Source organism: Saccopteryx bilineata, chromosome 5, assembly GCF_036850765.1.
Source record: "Saccopteryx bilineata isolate mSacBil1 chromosome 5, mSacBil1_pri_phased_curated, whole genome shotgun sequence".
In the NCBI taxonomy this organism is placed as follows: domain Eukaryota; kingdom Metazoa; phylum Chordata; class Mammalia; order Chiroptera; family Emballonuridae; genus Saccopteryx; species Saccopteryx bilineata.
Window position 1 is genome coordinate 38,346,416 of NC_089494.1, and position 14,842 is coordinate 38,361,257.

A 14,842-nucleotide genomic window follows, 5' to 3' on the forward strand; every position below is an offset into this window, starting at 1 on the left:
CCAGTCTTAACTATTCTCTAATCCAGTCCCCACGTTGCTTTCTTCCACTTACTATAGGATTGGACATTTATGTCAATGGATTGTTCTTTTGGATCTCAAATAAATGCCTATTGCCTCTTTCAAAAAGATGAAGTGTAAGGCCTGACCTATGGTGGTGCAGTAAATGAAGTGTAGACTTGGGACACTAAGGTCACCATTTTGAAACCCTGGGCTTGCCTGGTCAAGGCATATATGGGAATTGATGCTTCCTGATCTTCCTTTCCTCTGTTCCCCCTCTGAAATAAAATCTTAAAAAAAAAAAAAAAAGTATTAAGCCCTGGCCAGTTGGCTCATTGGTATAGCGTCGGCCTGGCGTGTAGGAGTCCCCGGTTTGATTCCTGGCCAGGGCACACAGAAGCGCCCATCTGCTTCTCCACCCCTCCCCCTCTCCTTCCTGTCTCTCTCTTCCCCTTCCACAGCCTTGGCAAAGTTGGCCCGGGCGCTGAGGATGGCTCTATGGCCTCTGCCTCAGGCGCTAGAATGGCTCCGGTTGCAACAGAGCATCGCCCCCTGGTGGGGCTCATGCGGGAGTCTGTCTGCCTCCCTGTTTCTAACTTCAGAAAAATTAAAAAACAAAAAAGGTGTAAATTCAACCATGGCTTTGTGTCAGCACCAGTTATCTATGTAGTAAAGCTAACTTCAATGTGAAAATTGAAAGCCTTGTTTCCCAGAATTCTCTGCAGAATAAAAGCATCAACTAGAGAACCCGAAGACCAACTTAAATCATTAAACAAAAATTGACTGGCCCTGGCTGGTTGGCTCAGCAGTAGAGCATCAGCCTAGTGTGTGGAGGTCTTGGGTTCAATTCCTGGTTAGGGTACACAGGAGGCAACCATCTGCTTCTGCACCCCTCCCCCTATCTCACTCTCTCCCTTACTCTCACAGCCACAGCTTGAATGGTTGAAGCAAAGTTGGCCCAGATGCTGAGGACGACTCTATGGCTTTGCCTCGGTGCTAAAATAGCTCTGATGTCAAGCAATGTAGCAGTGGCCCAGACAGGCAGAGCTTGTCGGGTGGATACTAGTCAGGGCTCATGTGAAAGTCTGTCTCAGCCTTCCCACCTCTCACTTAAAAAAAATAAATAAAAAAAATAAAAAAATGACCATTTACTTATATATTTTTATTTGGAAATGTTTATATCAGTACAGTGAAACTAAATTGTAAGAGACACTGGATGTCATCAGAGTTTGGGTATCATTAGTTTATTATAAAAGTGACAGAAATTATTTACATGATGAAAGATTTCAGAGCTTCAATGGAATGGGCAGCTTCACAGGATGCCATTTCAACAGTGACTATTTCAGTCTACATACTTTCCAAGAATATCACCATCTCTAAATAAGAAATAATCCTGCAAATAGAGAAGCCATTAGTTAAGAAAAATATAGCAAACACTTAACTTTTAAAATTATTAAGTTAAAAAAAAAAATACATTAAGCTTAAGCTTACACACCTTGTCGTCTAGAACCACTTTGGTGCCTCCATATTCTGGAAGAAGAACTTTATCTCCAACTTTCACACTAACTGGTTGAATCTCTCCACCCTTAAGAAAATCGGGATATTTATTAGCAAAGATATAGAGCTCACCAAATATTTACACCTACCTTCTGTTAATCAAACGTGCTCACTCAGATCAACTGTTAGAAAAAACCCTGATTTCAGTGTAAAAGTTCAAGAAGTTATACAGGAAAAGCTAACTTTAGCTAATTTTTAAACGGTTAAATATTAACATAACCTATGGACTGTGTGAAATAAACCAGTTTTTAAAACCATGTATGTACAGTCATGTTTAACTACAAAAATGGAAGGCTCCCTAACTCCTGGCTTCTTGCTAGAGCTTCTTAGAGGTAGCTGCAACAATACAATTAACATTCTTGCCTCTGAGGGCATTAACTGTGTATTCTGGCTGACACTTTTAGTCGAGTTTGAGGTCCAACCCGTTAATTGAAGGATAGTCCAACCTGTTCTTTTCATAGGTATGCCAAGTAAGGTAAAAAAAAAAAAGTTAACAGATCAGACTAATTCTCAAAAGCCCTCACCTATTACCTGCAAGCATAATTTTTTGTTTTATCAAAAATATCAGAATTTGAACAATGGTCATACTAGACTACCAAATGGCTATTGGTTTAATATTCTCGAAGTCTCCATCATATAAAATGAGCAACTTTATTTTACAATCCTTTTCGTAAAAGAGTCAGAATACACGTGATTGAACCAGAGAAATGATCTGAAAATAATACAAGCTATTTAAAAGACTACTTTTAATAACCCACAATTTCTTTTCTCCTTCCACTTCACATAAAACAAATATGTTCCATTCCAGCTCTCATTTACCTTTCCTTTGGAGCCCGCTCCAACAGCTACTACTGTTGCTTGCAATACTTTTCCTTGAGATTTTTCTGGAAGCATAATGCCTCCTTTGGTTACAGTTTCCGCAGCACTCCTTTCAACTAGTACTCGGTCAAAGAGGGGAAGAAACTTTCTAAACGCCTGTCCCGCCTGTAGGAAGAGGAATGTTTGATATGAAACAAAAAAGCAGTATGTGATTCTATTCTACACAGGCAATACCATCGTAAAGTTACATATCAAACACCACGTGTGGTTTCGAAGGTAACACCCCTAACTCGGATTATTCGTTCAGGAAACCCCTTAGAACGTTCTGCTCTATATTCCGAGTTAGATCCCCCTTCCCCATGCACGCTGGGGGTCATTTCTGTTCCTCTGATCAGCAACCAGACGATCTTTAAAGGCAACCCTATTTTATTCCAAGGTCAAATATTCTCCTTCCTTAGCTTTTTCAGGGCAATTTCAGCAAACACTCCGCCCAAGACCACCCATGCTTTCTTTACCACGTTACACACCTACAAAGGCCCTGCAGGGGAAAGCGCGTCGGCAGCGCGCGCTGCGGCCGGGTTCCCGCCCCCTCGGCCAAGGCGCCTGCGAGAAAAAGGTCAGGAGGGTCCTGGCTTCTCCAGATTCCGTGCAGGTGCGGGTCCCTGAGTGACCCCTACCCCTCTCTCTCTAAACGAGAACCGCCCGCCTCAGGCCTGCCGGGGGCCGCGGGCCTCCAGCCCACGCGGGACTCACCATGACTCCGGCCGCTCGTAGTCTGCTCTCGCGCTGAGGCTGCAAGGAGACTACAGTCCGGCTCGCTGGACACGTGAACTTGGAAAAAGGCCGCCCAGCGCGCAGGCGCGCTCGCCCCCGCCACGCGCCCCTCCCCGCGAGAAAGGGCGGCTGCGGCGGCGATTCGTCCCGAGGGCTCTGCGCCCGCGACTGACGCGGCGACCGGGAGGCGGAAGAAAAGAGGAGCTCTTTCTAGGCTTTTCTATGTCGCCTGCCCAGGTGAAAGTACTATCTCTTCACCCCCCTTCCGGAAGTGACGCAACTTGACCCTTGACTCGCAGAAAGCGCGGCCCTTTCCGGAAAGTTCTAGAACCGAGTGCAGCCCGGGAACCAGCCTAAGCGGGCCGGAGAGGGCTATGCGGCCGGCCTGGCTGGGCGCGGGTGAGGCGGGGCGGGGCTGGCGCGCGGCGCGTGCAGATTGCCGGGCCGGCCCGGCGCGAAGGGGGCGGGAGGCGCCGGCGCACGCGGGGCGGCGGGCGGGCGGGGGAGCGCCGGAGGGAGGGGACTCGAGCTCATTGCCGTGTGCGCCCTGGCTCTGTCCCTCACTCGCTGCCGTCGGCCTTCCTCGCCGCTCGCACGTCCGGCCGCTGCCCCGCAGGTACGGCGGCCCGCGCTCCCCGCCCAGACGCCAGGGCTTCGGGCGCCGTCCTCTCCCCGCTGCGGTCATCCCGAGTGCGCCGGGCCGGAGAGAGCGTGGCCTTCCCCCCCGGCGCTGCAGGCCGGGATCCGCTAGCCCAGGCCTCGCTGGGCCGAGCGGCTGCCCATCACGTGCGGCGTGGAGCGCTCGCCGGGGCTGGGCGTAGGTGGGAGGGTCTGCCCCGGAGGGAGTGAAATCGAGGGAGTGGATTTACGTGGGCCCCCGGGTATAGCCTGCGCCTAGACGACTGCAGGGCTCTGGGGAGGGTGGTCGCAGCCGCGTGGGCACTGCCTTTGCCCCGCGCACTCTGCGGGATAGGGCGCCTCCACCCTTGACCTTGCTTGGGGCGCCAGGATGGAAAGACACGTGGGGCCGGGGGAGTGGGCCTGGCCGCTGCCGCTAGTTTCTCAGCCTAGCCCGCTGCTTTGAAGGCACAACTTACTAAGCAGATTTTTGCAGTGTCAGGAATATTTTTACTACTCTGGTCACCAGTTTTAGAACCTGCCCCTTTACTGCAGACTGGGTTGGTTTCTCAGGGGCATGTTTGGAGGGGATTGGCTTTGAAGGCCATTTTAGCAGTGAAAGATTAGCTCGTTTTTAGCGTCAGGGGTACGTGGTCATGGGAAGGTGGGTGTGCTTTGTGCTGGTGTTATATCAGGCGTGAGAGCGGCCCTTTCTTCAAACTTGAGCAGTCTCCGTTCTGAAGCTGCGGCGCCTTCAGGGGCCCAGGGGCAGTGGCTGGCACAGGTCGGCCCAGCCCACATCTAACATTTGTTGTCTTACACAGGTGTCACGTTTATGTTTTAACGCATCTCGGGTATTGCTAGTATTGATGTACTGATGATATTCTTGTTTCTTTCCCTCCCCAGAAATGCTTCGATTACAGAGAATCCTTCGCCAGATGAGGCCAGTGTCCAGGGCACTGGCTCCTCACCTCACTCGGGCTTATGCCAAAGATGTAAAATTTGGTGCAGATGCCCGAGCCTTAATGCTTCAAGGTGTAGATCTTTTAGCTGATGCTGTGGCCGTTACTATGGGGCCAAAGGTATTGGTATTTTTATTTTATTGTAATTTATAGTACCGTTAATTAAGGAATAATATTTTATTGATGGCTAATAGTCATGCTGAACATTACAGGGCTGTCCATATATAACAGTCTTAAAACTTAAACTGCTTCTACCATAATTGTGAAACTATTTTGTACAGTGTGTGATGATGTAATCGACTGGAAACTCATAGCTCAGGGTGGATATTTAAACTCAATGTAGTTAATCTTGCTTGCCTGCTTTTGTTAAATTTTGGATTGTTTCCCAGTAGTTGTACCAAGCGTAGAAGGAAGGATAGCCCTTCTGTTCCATTTTATTTTATTTATTTTTTTTAGTGAGAGGAGAGGAAGCAGAGACAGACTTGACTCCCACATGCTGCCCCCACAGGGATGCATCCAGCAAACCCACTAGAGGGCAGTGCTCTGCCTTGTCTGGGGTCTTTGCTCCATTGCAGCTGGAGCCACTTTTTAGCCTCAGCCAGAGGCCATGGAGCTGTCCTCAGCCTCCCAGGGCCAATTCGCTCCAATGGAGCCATAGGTGCAGTAGGGGAGGAGAAGAAGTGAAGTGAGAGCTGTGGAGAAGCAAATGGGTGCTTCTCCTGTGTGCCCTCAGTGCACTTTAGAATTTTAAGTTGCATTTAACATGAAGAGATTGGTGAATAAGGAGTACTCAGCTAAAGAGGTCTTTGAAGGTTGTATACAGTATAGTGATGCTTCACTTTGTTTAAAAACAGTTTAAATATCAAAGTGATCCAAAGTAGAAATACGGCGTTGACAGGCTTCTCAAGTAGCAGCTTTGGTTCAAACCCAAAGCTGCTAATACTCAGGGCCATTTTTGAGATTTACTGTTGAACAGTCCTGGAAGAGTAGACTTTTCTTGCCTTATAGTTAGCATTTCAGTAACTAAATTTTAAAGCAAGTTTAAAATTAATAAGTTTTCACATTACTTTCAAAGATAGCAGGCACTGGGAAAATCTTAAGTATAATTATATGAAGAATTATAATTTACTGAATTGGTATTGGTTTATCTCTGTTCTTGTTTTATAACATTTTTTAGTTTGTAGGATGTTTCCCATAATACCTTATCCAGAATTATGCACTTGGCAACAAAGAGGTGATTTTGTCTGTAACTGAAGAACATCAATGAACTTACCCTTGAGATTCATGCTGCAGATCTGATAAAAAATGTTGAGGCTTTCAAGTAGTTGCCTCATTTGAAAGACTCTTCATTCTGTTTTAATTTAAGGTAAATAGTTCTCTGAGTGTATGATTTTGTAACATTTTTTTCTTTTTGCAATTATAGGGAAGAACAGTGATTATTGAACAGAGCTGGGGAAGTCCCAAAGTAACAAAAGATGGTGTGACTGTTGCAAAGTCCATTGACTTAAAAGATAAATATAAAAATATTGGCGCTAAACTTGTGCAAGATGTTGCCAATAATACAAATGAAGAGGCTGGGGATGGCACCACCACTGCCACTGTACTGGCACGCTCTATTGCTAAGGAGGGCTTTGAAAAGATCAGTAAAGGTGCTAATCCAGTGGAAATCAGAAGAGGTAGGATTGCATCTTCATTGTCACCACATTGTTTGGAACTGTCTTTAAAATTATATTAGAAAGTTGATTTTTATTCTTCCTCTCTCCTAAAATTTTCATTCTGAGTGTTCATTTGCAAATAGTGAATCTCTGACTATGTAGTAGTGGGCACTGTACTAGATGTTAAGGAGGAAAATGTGACTAAGGTATTTCCTGTTGATAGTCTTATCGGTAGTAGATAGACTACTTAGTCAGCCTCCCCCTCTCCGTTTTATTGAAAGATACAGCATCTACTGTGAACCTGGAAAATAGTAAACTTGTGAGTAGTAGAGCAGGAGAGATTATACAGTTCTGATGTTTTAACTTGAGTAAGTATGGCCTTAGCAAGTATCTAGGTCACCCAGGATATCCCAGGGTTTTTTAAAGCAGTTTTTTTTCTTATTTCTTAATAGCACAACTATGTTATTGGTCTGCATTTCGTTTATTATTGCTTCTTTTGGGAAGCTAGACCACATTTTAAAAATCTGTTCCCTAGCAAGAGCTTCCTGGTGATTGAGATTTAAGTCCTGTCATTGTCTTTGCCTAGATACTAAAACTTGGTTTTCATATTTGAAAATGCAATTGCCTTGTATCTTCAGGGTCATATTAACAAAACTAGGAGACTTACAGTAAAGACCGGTCCTGTTAATTTTGTCAGAATTGCCATCCTAAACATACTGATGTATCTCATCTATCACAATGTTTGAGGTCCAAACATGAAAATATATTGCAGTAAAAGTAGTTTGTATCACTCACAACTATTGAGGTTATTAAGATTATTTTCCAAAGAAGGTTTTTGCTACTATGTGCCTTGCTTTGAATTTTTTTCTTTAAGTAACACATCATAAAGAGGGAAGGAGCTAGTGCTAATCCCCACTGAACAAAATGAGGATTTCATAAATCCATATTGTGATGTTATTTAGTGTTAAAACAAAAGTTTTTTGTTTTTTTTTAATTTTTCCGAAGCTGGAAACGGGGAGGCAGTCAGACAGACTCCCGCATTCGCCCGACTGGGATCCACCCGGCATGCCCACCAGGAGCGATGCTTTGCCCCTCTGGGGTGTCGCTCTGTTGCGTCCAGAGCCACTCTAGCGCCTGAGGCAGAGGCCACAGAGCCATCCCCAGCGCCCGGGCCATCTTTGATCCAATGGAGCCTCGCTGTGGGAGGGGAAGAGAGAGACTGAGAGGAAGGAGAGGGGGAGGGGTGGAGAAGCAGATGGGCGCTTCTGTGTGCCCTGGCCAGGAATCTAACCCTGGACTCCTGCACGCCGGGCCGACGCTCTACTGCTGAGCCAACTGGCCAGGGCCAACAAAAGTATTTTATAGGTTCATAATCATTAAGTAAGGAATTTAAAGAACTGAAATGTGTGCTGGTCCTTTTTTGTGTCATTCAGTTGAGGGAGAACTGTTGGGTGACCCTATTGGAAACATGCAACATGGATTGGGAATGACTTAAATAAAAAAGATTTTTGCAGTTGTACACCTTAATTTTTTTAGTCCAACTTTAAAAATATTTCACCATTGTGGAACTTTATATTAATGTTCCTGTTTTAGTGCATGCCATCCAAGTCGATGTGATTTGGAAAAGTACTAGCTAGTACTGTAGCAGTGTGTAGGCTGTTAGGCTTGAAAATATTTATATAAATCAAAATCTTTTCTGTGTCATGTGGTCATGAGAGAATGAGTATTGTAATGACATTTATTTTTGACCCAGGTGTGATGTTAGCTGTTGATGCTGTAATATCTGAACTTAAGAAGCAGTCTAAACCTGTGACAACCCCTGAAGAAATAGCTCAGGTAGGGATTTTTTTAATAATATTTTGTGGTAAAACTTTTCTTTTTTAAATCTTTCTGAAGTTGGAAACGGGGAGGCAGTCATACAGACTCCCGCATGCACCCGACCGGGATCCACCCGGCATGCCCACCAGGGGCGATGCTCTGCCGTGACCAGAGCCATTCTAGCGCCTGAGGCAGAGGCCATGGAGCCATCCTCAGCGCCCGGGCCAACTTTGCTCCAATGAAACCTTGGTTACGAGAGGGGAAGAGAGAGAGAGGAAGGAGAGGGGGAGGGGTGGAGAAGCAAATTGGTGCTTCTCCTGTGTGCCCTGGCTGGGAATCGAACCCGGGATTCCTACACGCCGGGCTGACACTCTACCACTGAGTCAACCGGCCAGGGCTTGTGGTAAAATTTAATAACACTCCATGGAAATCATATACCAGTGTCAGAATAACAGTACTAGTCAGTCACTAATATTGGAAGCATTTCTTACTAAATGGTTGCTGAAACATTTAAAAAAAATTTAGCAATCATGATACGAGTCTTAATGAGCAGCCAGCCATTTTATTTCTGCACAATGTAGTAAAACTTATTTGTGTGTATGCAAAATGTTCTTCAGCCATTGCTGTGTTTTAATACTACCATGTTTGCCAAGAGGAAACAAAATGGGAGGGGCTCAGCCTTTTTTATTTACTGTTTTTGCTTAAAATAATTTGGAAAGGTAACTTATTTCAGGTTGCTACAATTTCTGCAAATGGAGACAAAGAAATTGGCAACATCATTTCTGATGCGATGAAAAAGGTTGGCAGAAAGGGCGTCATTACAGTAAAGGTAAGTGTATTTTTCATGATAACTTAAAATGAGAAATGTCTGACGATCAAAGCTCAGTTTTCCAAACACAAAAATTCAATCTATGTTTGTTTGTTTTTTCTTTTTAAATTTATTATATTGGTTTTAGAGAGAAGGAGGGAGAAAGAGACAGAAACAGCGATCTGTTTTTGTATGTGCCCTAATTGGGGATCGAACTGACAACCTTTGCATATTGGGACAGTGATCTAACCAACTGCACTATCTGGCCAGGGCTATATGTTTCAAAAAGCATATTCTATTTTATTCCTCTGGGTGTTATATCAGTAGTTATATAAAGTACAGTAATTGTGTTTTGTGTGAGTTTTGCTGTCAGGAATAAAGTGATCCTGACTTATATGATACTGTCTTCTAGCTGTAAAAGTTCAAATATGCGTTCCTGGAATGTTTGTAGAAGTAGTTTTTACATACTGGGACATTTCTATACTCCTGCCTGGATCTCCAAATGGAGTTGAATTGTTGGTGTGTTCTGTAGTTAGTTTTTGTGTTTCTTTGATGAAATTCATCCAACTAATTTGTTTTTCATAGGATGGAAAAACATTGAATGATGAATTAGAAATTATTGAGGGCATGAAGTTTGATCGAGGTTACATTTCTCCATACTTTATTAATACTGCAAAAGGTAAGGCTAAGTTAATAACTGAAATATTTTTAAAGTATGTTATTTGCTATGTGTCACACTTTGGCATTAGTGTGTACCTCTTACAATATAAATTCATATGTTCTAAAAGTTAAAATGTATGTGAAAAATAGGAAAAATATGAACTTGTCAGTGACTTTTTAAATGTACTGGGACTTTGGTTTATAGCTTTTTCAGTTGCAGAAATTTCAGTCATTTTCAGAATTGTCCTAAAGTTGGATTAAAATGTTCTTTGTTTTTTGCAGGTCAAAAATGTGAATTCCAAGATGCCTATGTTCTGTTGAGTGAAAAGAAAATTTCTAGTGTTCAGTCCATTGTACCTGCTCTGGAAATTGCCAATGCTCACCGGAAGCCCTTGGTCATAATTGCTGAAGATGTTGATGGAGAAGCTCTAAGTACACTTGTTTTAAATAGGTAATAGGCAGTGAATTTGGATTATGTATCTAGATGAATAATTTTGTTAGAAATCTTCGTTGTGTGCCTCAACCCCCTTGTGTTTGTATCCAGAATTGGTGTATAATATAGGTGTACTTCTTGAACCCTTAGTCTCATTTCAGTGGCTTTCCTTTTTGAATGCAGCCCCATAATCCTTTTTTATAAGTATTTTACAGTTGTTTTGAGGTAAATTGAGTTTTTGGGTTTTTTGTTTGTTTTAGTTTAGGGGTTTTTTGTTAGCTTTAAATTTTTTTTCTAGAAAATATATTTTCACAATAATTATGTGTGGGAAAGGTAAACTACCATACTAAAAACTTTATCTAAATATATTCAGCAGTCAGTATTTTACATAAACTATTAGAAAAAAATTTTAGGTAGTGAATAGTCCAACAGAAATTGGCACTCAAGCCAATTTTATTTTAATAAAGTGAGGTCTATTCACTTCTAAAAATCTATAGTTTAATGCATTACTTTTGACTCTTAAGACAGGTAATGTTAATGCTGTGGACAGAATCTTGGGTCATTACTAAATATACTTCCTAATGTTATAATTGAGGAATATCGGAAGTAAGATTTTTCCAGTTTTATTATGATGGAAATGCACAAATGAAATAGATACATGCATTATAGAGTGCACAATCTGTGAAATACTTGTTTTTCACACTCAAAATGTTATTAATTACTGTTTTTAACAGGCTAAAAGTTGGTCTTCAAGTTGTAGCAGTCAAAGCTCCAGGTTTTGGTGACAATAGAAAGAACCAGCTTAAAGACATGGCTATTGCTACTGGTGGTGCAGTAAGTAAAATAAATGATGTTTCTTTACTGAATGTTATTTATACTTCCAGGTCTAAAATTAATGTGTGGAATTGACATTTTTTACAACCAGATACTATTATCTGAACTGTTTACTTAATCTTAGTTTCTGTTGATGTCTGGGAGGTGGAGGTGGGTTAAGTAGTAAATTAAAATCAATTAAAAACTACAGTCCTTTCTCCATCTTGCAATGAATGGTCTTACTGACTAATCTCTTTTTAAGGATATAGTAAATAGACATAGGCCTGGCCTGTGGTGGAGTAGTAGATAAAGCATAGACCTGGAATGCTGAGGTCACCAGTTTGAAACTCTGGGCTTGCCTGGTCAAGGCACATAAAAGAAGCAAATACTACCAGTTGACGCTTCTTTTTTTCTGTCCCCCTCCCCATTCTCCAAAATCAATAAATAAAATCTTAAAAAAAAAAAAAAGACAAGACAAGTTTAGTTCTGGTTCCACCTAAAGTGTTACCTTGGATGAGTTTCCTGAGTTTACACTTTTTTCAAATAAAGCTAATGTTAATGGAATGTTAAGTGAGAAGTTGGAAATGGAATGGAAAGCTAAAATCAGTGTTCATGAGGTCTCACATTTCAAAGAAGTAGCTGTATTGCAAGATGTTTCTTTCATCAAAACACCTGTATGATGTATTGTAAATAAACTTTTGGTATAATTAAAAAACCGTAACTGCAATTTGTTCATTTTTTGTTTTTGTAGGTTTTTGGAGAAGAAGGATTAACTCTAAATCTTGAAGATGTTCAGCCTCATGACTTAGGAAAAGTTGGAGAGGTCATTGTGACCAAAGATGATGCCATGCTCCTGAAAGGAAAAGGTGACAAGGCTCAAATTGAAAAACGTATTCAAGAAATCATCGAGCAGTTAGATATCACAACTAGTGAATATGAAAAGGAAAAACTAAATGAGCGTCTGGCGAAACTCTCAGATGGAGTAGCTGTGCTGAAGGTAAGATTTATTCTGGCCTTCTTGGGTTCTGTTGTTCAGAGAATTAACTTTCTTACAGAGATATTGTATAAAATTTTAAGTAAGTGCTCGTGACTGTTGCCTGTAAGCATCTTGAATTGGAGAAGTCATACTAATTGGGATTTTTTTAATCTTTAGGTTGGTGGGACAAGCGATGTTGAAGTCAATGAAAAGAAAGACAGAGTAACAGATGCCCTCAATGCTACAAGAGCTGCTGTTGAGGAAGGCATTGTTCTGGGAGGGGGTTGTGCCCTGCTTCGGTGCATTCCAGCCTTGGATTCATTAACTCCAACTAATGAAGATCAAAAAATTGGTAAAAAGTTATCTTACAAATGAGTTTATTTGCAGCCTGATAAGTTTTCCTGTTAGAATATTGTTGCCCACTAAATGGAACAATTCACAATTTCCAGAATAACAAAAGTACAATAGCACTGATGTATCAAAGAGAAATGAAAGCTGCATCATAACTTTCAGGGAAAATGATTGACTTACGGTATTTCCCAATTGGAATTTTTCTACGTTGTTACTCTCACAAGTAGAATTGTATTGTAACATTTATAAAAGGATTAAAGTGATTAAAATTTTTTCTTTTTATAGGTATAGAAATTATTAAAAAAGCACTCAAAATTCCTGCAATGACTATTGCTAAGAATGCAGGTGTCGAGGGATCGTTGATAGTTGAGAAAATTATGCAGAGTTCCTCAGAAGTTGGCTATGATGCTATGCTTGGAGATTTTGTGAATATGGTGGAAAAAGGAATCATTGATCCAACTAAGGTAAATAGTTGACCATTTTATTTATTTTTTTTATTTTTTATTTTTTTGTATTTTTCTGAAGCTGGAAACGGGGAGAGACAGTCAGACAGACTCCCGCATGCGCCCGACTGGGATCCACCAGGCATGCCCACCAGGGGGCGATGCTCTGCCCCTCCGGGGCGTGGCTCTGCCTCAACCAAAGCCACTCTAGTGCCTGAGGCAGAGGCCAAGGAGCCATCCCCAGCGCCCGGGCCATCTTTGCTCCAATGGAGCCTTGACTGCAGGAGGGGAAGAGAGAGACAGAGAGGAAGGAGGGGGTGGGGGTGGAGAAGCAAATGGGCGCTTCTCCTATGTGCCCTGGCCGGGGATCGAACCCGGGTCCCCCGCACGCCAGGCCGACGCTCTACCGCTGAGCCAACCGGCCAGGGCCTAGTTGACCATTTTATAAAAATTCTTTCAATAACTCTTCAGTAAGTCTTTTTACTAAGTAAAAGATAATATTTTATCAAACTTTTTCCTTAGGTTGTAAGAACTGCTTTATTGGATGCTGCTGGAGTGGCCTCACTGTTAACAACAGCAGAATGTGTAGTCACAGAAATCCCGAAGGAGGAGAAAGAGCCTGCAATGGGCGGGATGGGGGGAATGGGAGGTGGCATGGGAGGCGGCATGTTCTAAGCCCAGAATAGTGCTTCATCATTAGGAATGAGAACTGTGAGAGGAAGCTCGAGGCAGGGCTCCTCACCTATAACTTCAGAGAAGTCAGTGAAGGAAATGACTGAAGAAAAGGCTGGCTGATGTAAGAAAATCACTAATAACCATCAGTTACTGGTTTCCGTTGACAACATACAATGGTTTACTGCTGTCATTGTCCATGCCTACAGATAATTTATTTTGTATTTTTGAATAAAAATACATTTGTACATTCCTGATAACTAAGTGCAAGAGCCATGTACCAATGTACTGCTTTCAACTTAAATCACTGAGGCATTTTTACTACTATTCTGTTAAAATCAGGATTTTAGTGCTTGCCATCACCCGATGAGAAGTTAAGAAGCAGCCTTTCTGTGGAGAGTAAGAATAATTGTGTACAAAGTAGAGGAATATCCAATTATGTGACCTTTGTGTAATAAAAATGTTTCAAATTAATTGTGTTAGCCTTTCCATGATCCTAGAAGAAATGAAAGCTAATTGAAGAGGAGAAGGTAGAGTTTGGTACAAATGTATGAAACAGCCTGACCAGTGGTGCGCAGTGGATAGAGTGCTGATCTGGGATGTGGTGGTCTCGGGTTCAAAGTCCTGAGGTTGCCGGCTTTAGCATGGGATCATCTATATCAGTGGTCCCCAACCTTTCATGGACCGGTTTAACGTCAGAAAATATTTTCACGGACTGGCCTTTAGGATGGGACCGATGAATGTACTACATGACCAAGACTCAATCAAGAGTGAGTCTTAGACGGATGGGACGGAGGGAATCTGGTCATTTTTTAAAAATAAACCATCGTTCAGACTTAAATAAAACGGAAATAATGTAAGTTATTTATTCTTTCTCTGCGACCGGTACTGGTCCAAGGCCTCGGGGTTTGGGGACCACTGATATATATGACACCAAGGTTGCTGGCTTGAGCCTCCTGGTCAAGCCACATGAGAAGCAATCAATGATGCTTCTCTCCTTCCTATCTTAAGTGAACAGTATTCTCATGTTTCTCCCTGCTGCAGACTGAATTACATGATTATGTTGATAATGGGAAAATTTTAAAGGTGAGAACTCTGAATCTTGAAACAATTCTGTATGTGTTGCCGTCTTGGTCATAAAGGGGGCAACTTAACATCTCTTATGGGGGTTATGATTATTGCTCCAAAGCCTCAGCATAACAAACCAAGGGCTCCTCTTAAGAGGGCAGGGTGTACTTTCAGGGGAAAGGAGAGAGGTGTGTCATTCAAGCATAGGTAGTGGGGCAGGCAGGGCATCCATAACTTGGTAAGGAACTTAGTTTCTGGTTCAATGAACTTGGGTTTTTTTTACATTTTATTGGTTGGGGGGAGAGGGTGAGAAAGGGGGGAAAAGCAAGAAGCCTATATTTGCAGTAGTTGCTTCCTCTTTGTGCCTTGATCGGGCAAGCCCAGAGAGTTGAACTGGCAACCTCACTGTACCAGGTCA

The 14,842-nt window shown here is 42.4% G+C and overlaps 2 protein-coding genes across 4 annotated transcripts in view; one reads left to right on the forward strand and one right to left on the reverse strand.

The window, feature by feature from the left end:
• Positions 1-3,384, reverse strand: part of LOC136306274 (MOB-like protein phocein) — a 63,244-nt gene extending 59,860 nt beyond the window's left edge. Inside the window, exons 1-4 of one of the 2 annotated variants that reach the window (XM_066232753.1) lie at positions 3,127-3,384; positions 2,374-2,538; positions 1,493-1,582; positions 1,145-1,390 (exon numbers count right to left, since the gene is read on the reverse strand). In XM_066232753.1, coding sequence (XP_066088850.1) covers positions 1,340-1,390; positions 1,493-1,582; positions 2,374-2,538; positions 3,127-3,129 — 309 coding nt within the window. In that variant the 5' untranslated portion in view covers positions 3,130-3,384 and the 3' untranslated portion in view covers positions 1,145-1,339. Of the gene's footprint in view, positions 1-1,144; positions 1,391-1,492; positions 1,583-2,373; positions 2,539-3,126 lie in introns of those variants that run through there. The other variant, XM_066232754.1, reaches the window with a different exon arrangement.
• A 55-nt stretch (positions 3,385-3,439) lies between these two features.
• Positions 3,440-13,830, forward strand: HSPD1 (heat shock protein family D (Hsp60) member 1). Of its 2 annotated transcripts, none has more exons than XM_066232745.1 (12): positions 3,440-3,546; positions 4,672-4,847; positions 6,151-6,403; positions 8,136-8,218; positions 8,934-9,029; positions 9,594-9,687; positions 9,951-10,119; positions 10,836-10,935; positions 11,666-11,911; positions 12,068-12,242; positions 12,527-12,705; positions 13,207-13,830. In XM_066232745.1, exons 1-12 carry the CDS (start codon positions 3,522-3,524, stop codon positions 13,357-13,359), a joined length of 1,749 nt encoding a protein of 582 aa, XP_066088842.1. In that variant the 5' UTR covers positions 3,440-3,521; the 3' UTR covers positions 13,360-13,830. The 2 variants fall into 2 exon arrangements, with proteins under 2 accessions (XP_066088842.1, XP_066088844.1); XM_066232747.1 differs by lacking the exon at positions 3,440-3,546 and adding an exon at positions 3,619-3,763.
• Positions 13,831-14,842: the final 1,012 nt, after the last annotated feature.

Bases quoted from the DNA above. Each gene is read 5' to 3' on its own strand.
- HSPD1 (XM_066232745.1), top strand. From the start codon at position 3,522: ATGCGGCCGGCCTGGCTGGGCGCGG. The intron at 3,547-4,671 runs GTGAGGCGGGGC...TTCCCTCCCCAG, and splicing joins GCCGGCCTGGCTGGGCGCGG to AAATGCTTCGATTACAGAGA. The intron at 12,706-13,206 runs GTAAATAGTTGA...CTTTTTCCTTAG, and splicing joins GAATCATTGATCCAACTAAG to GTTGTAAGAACTGCTTTATT.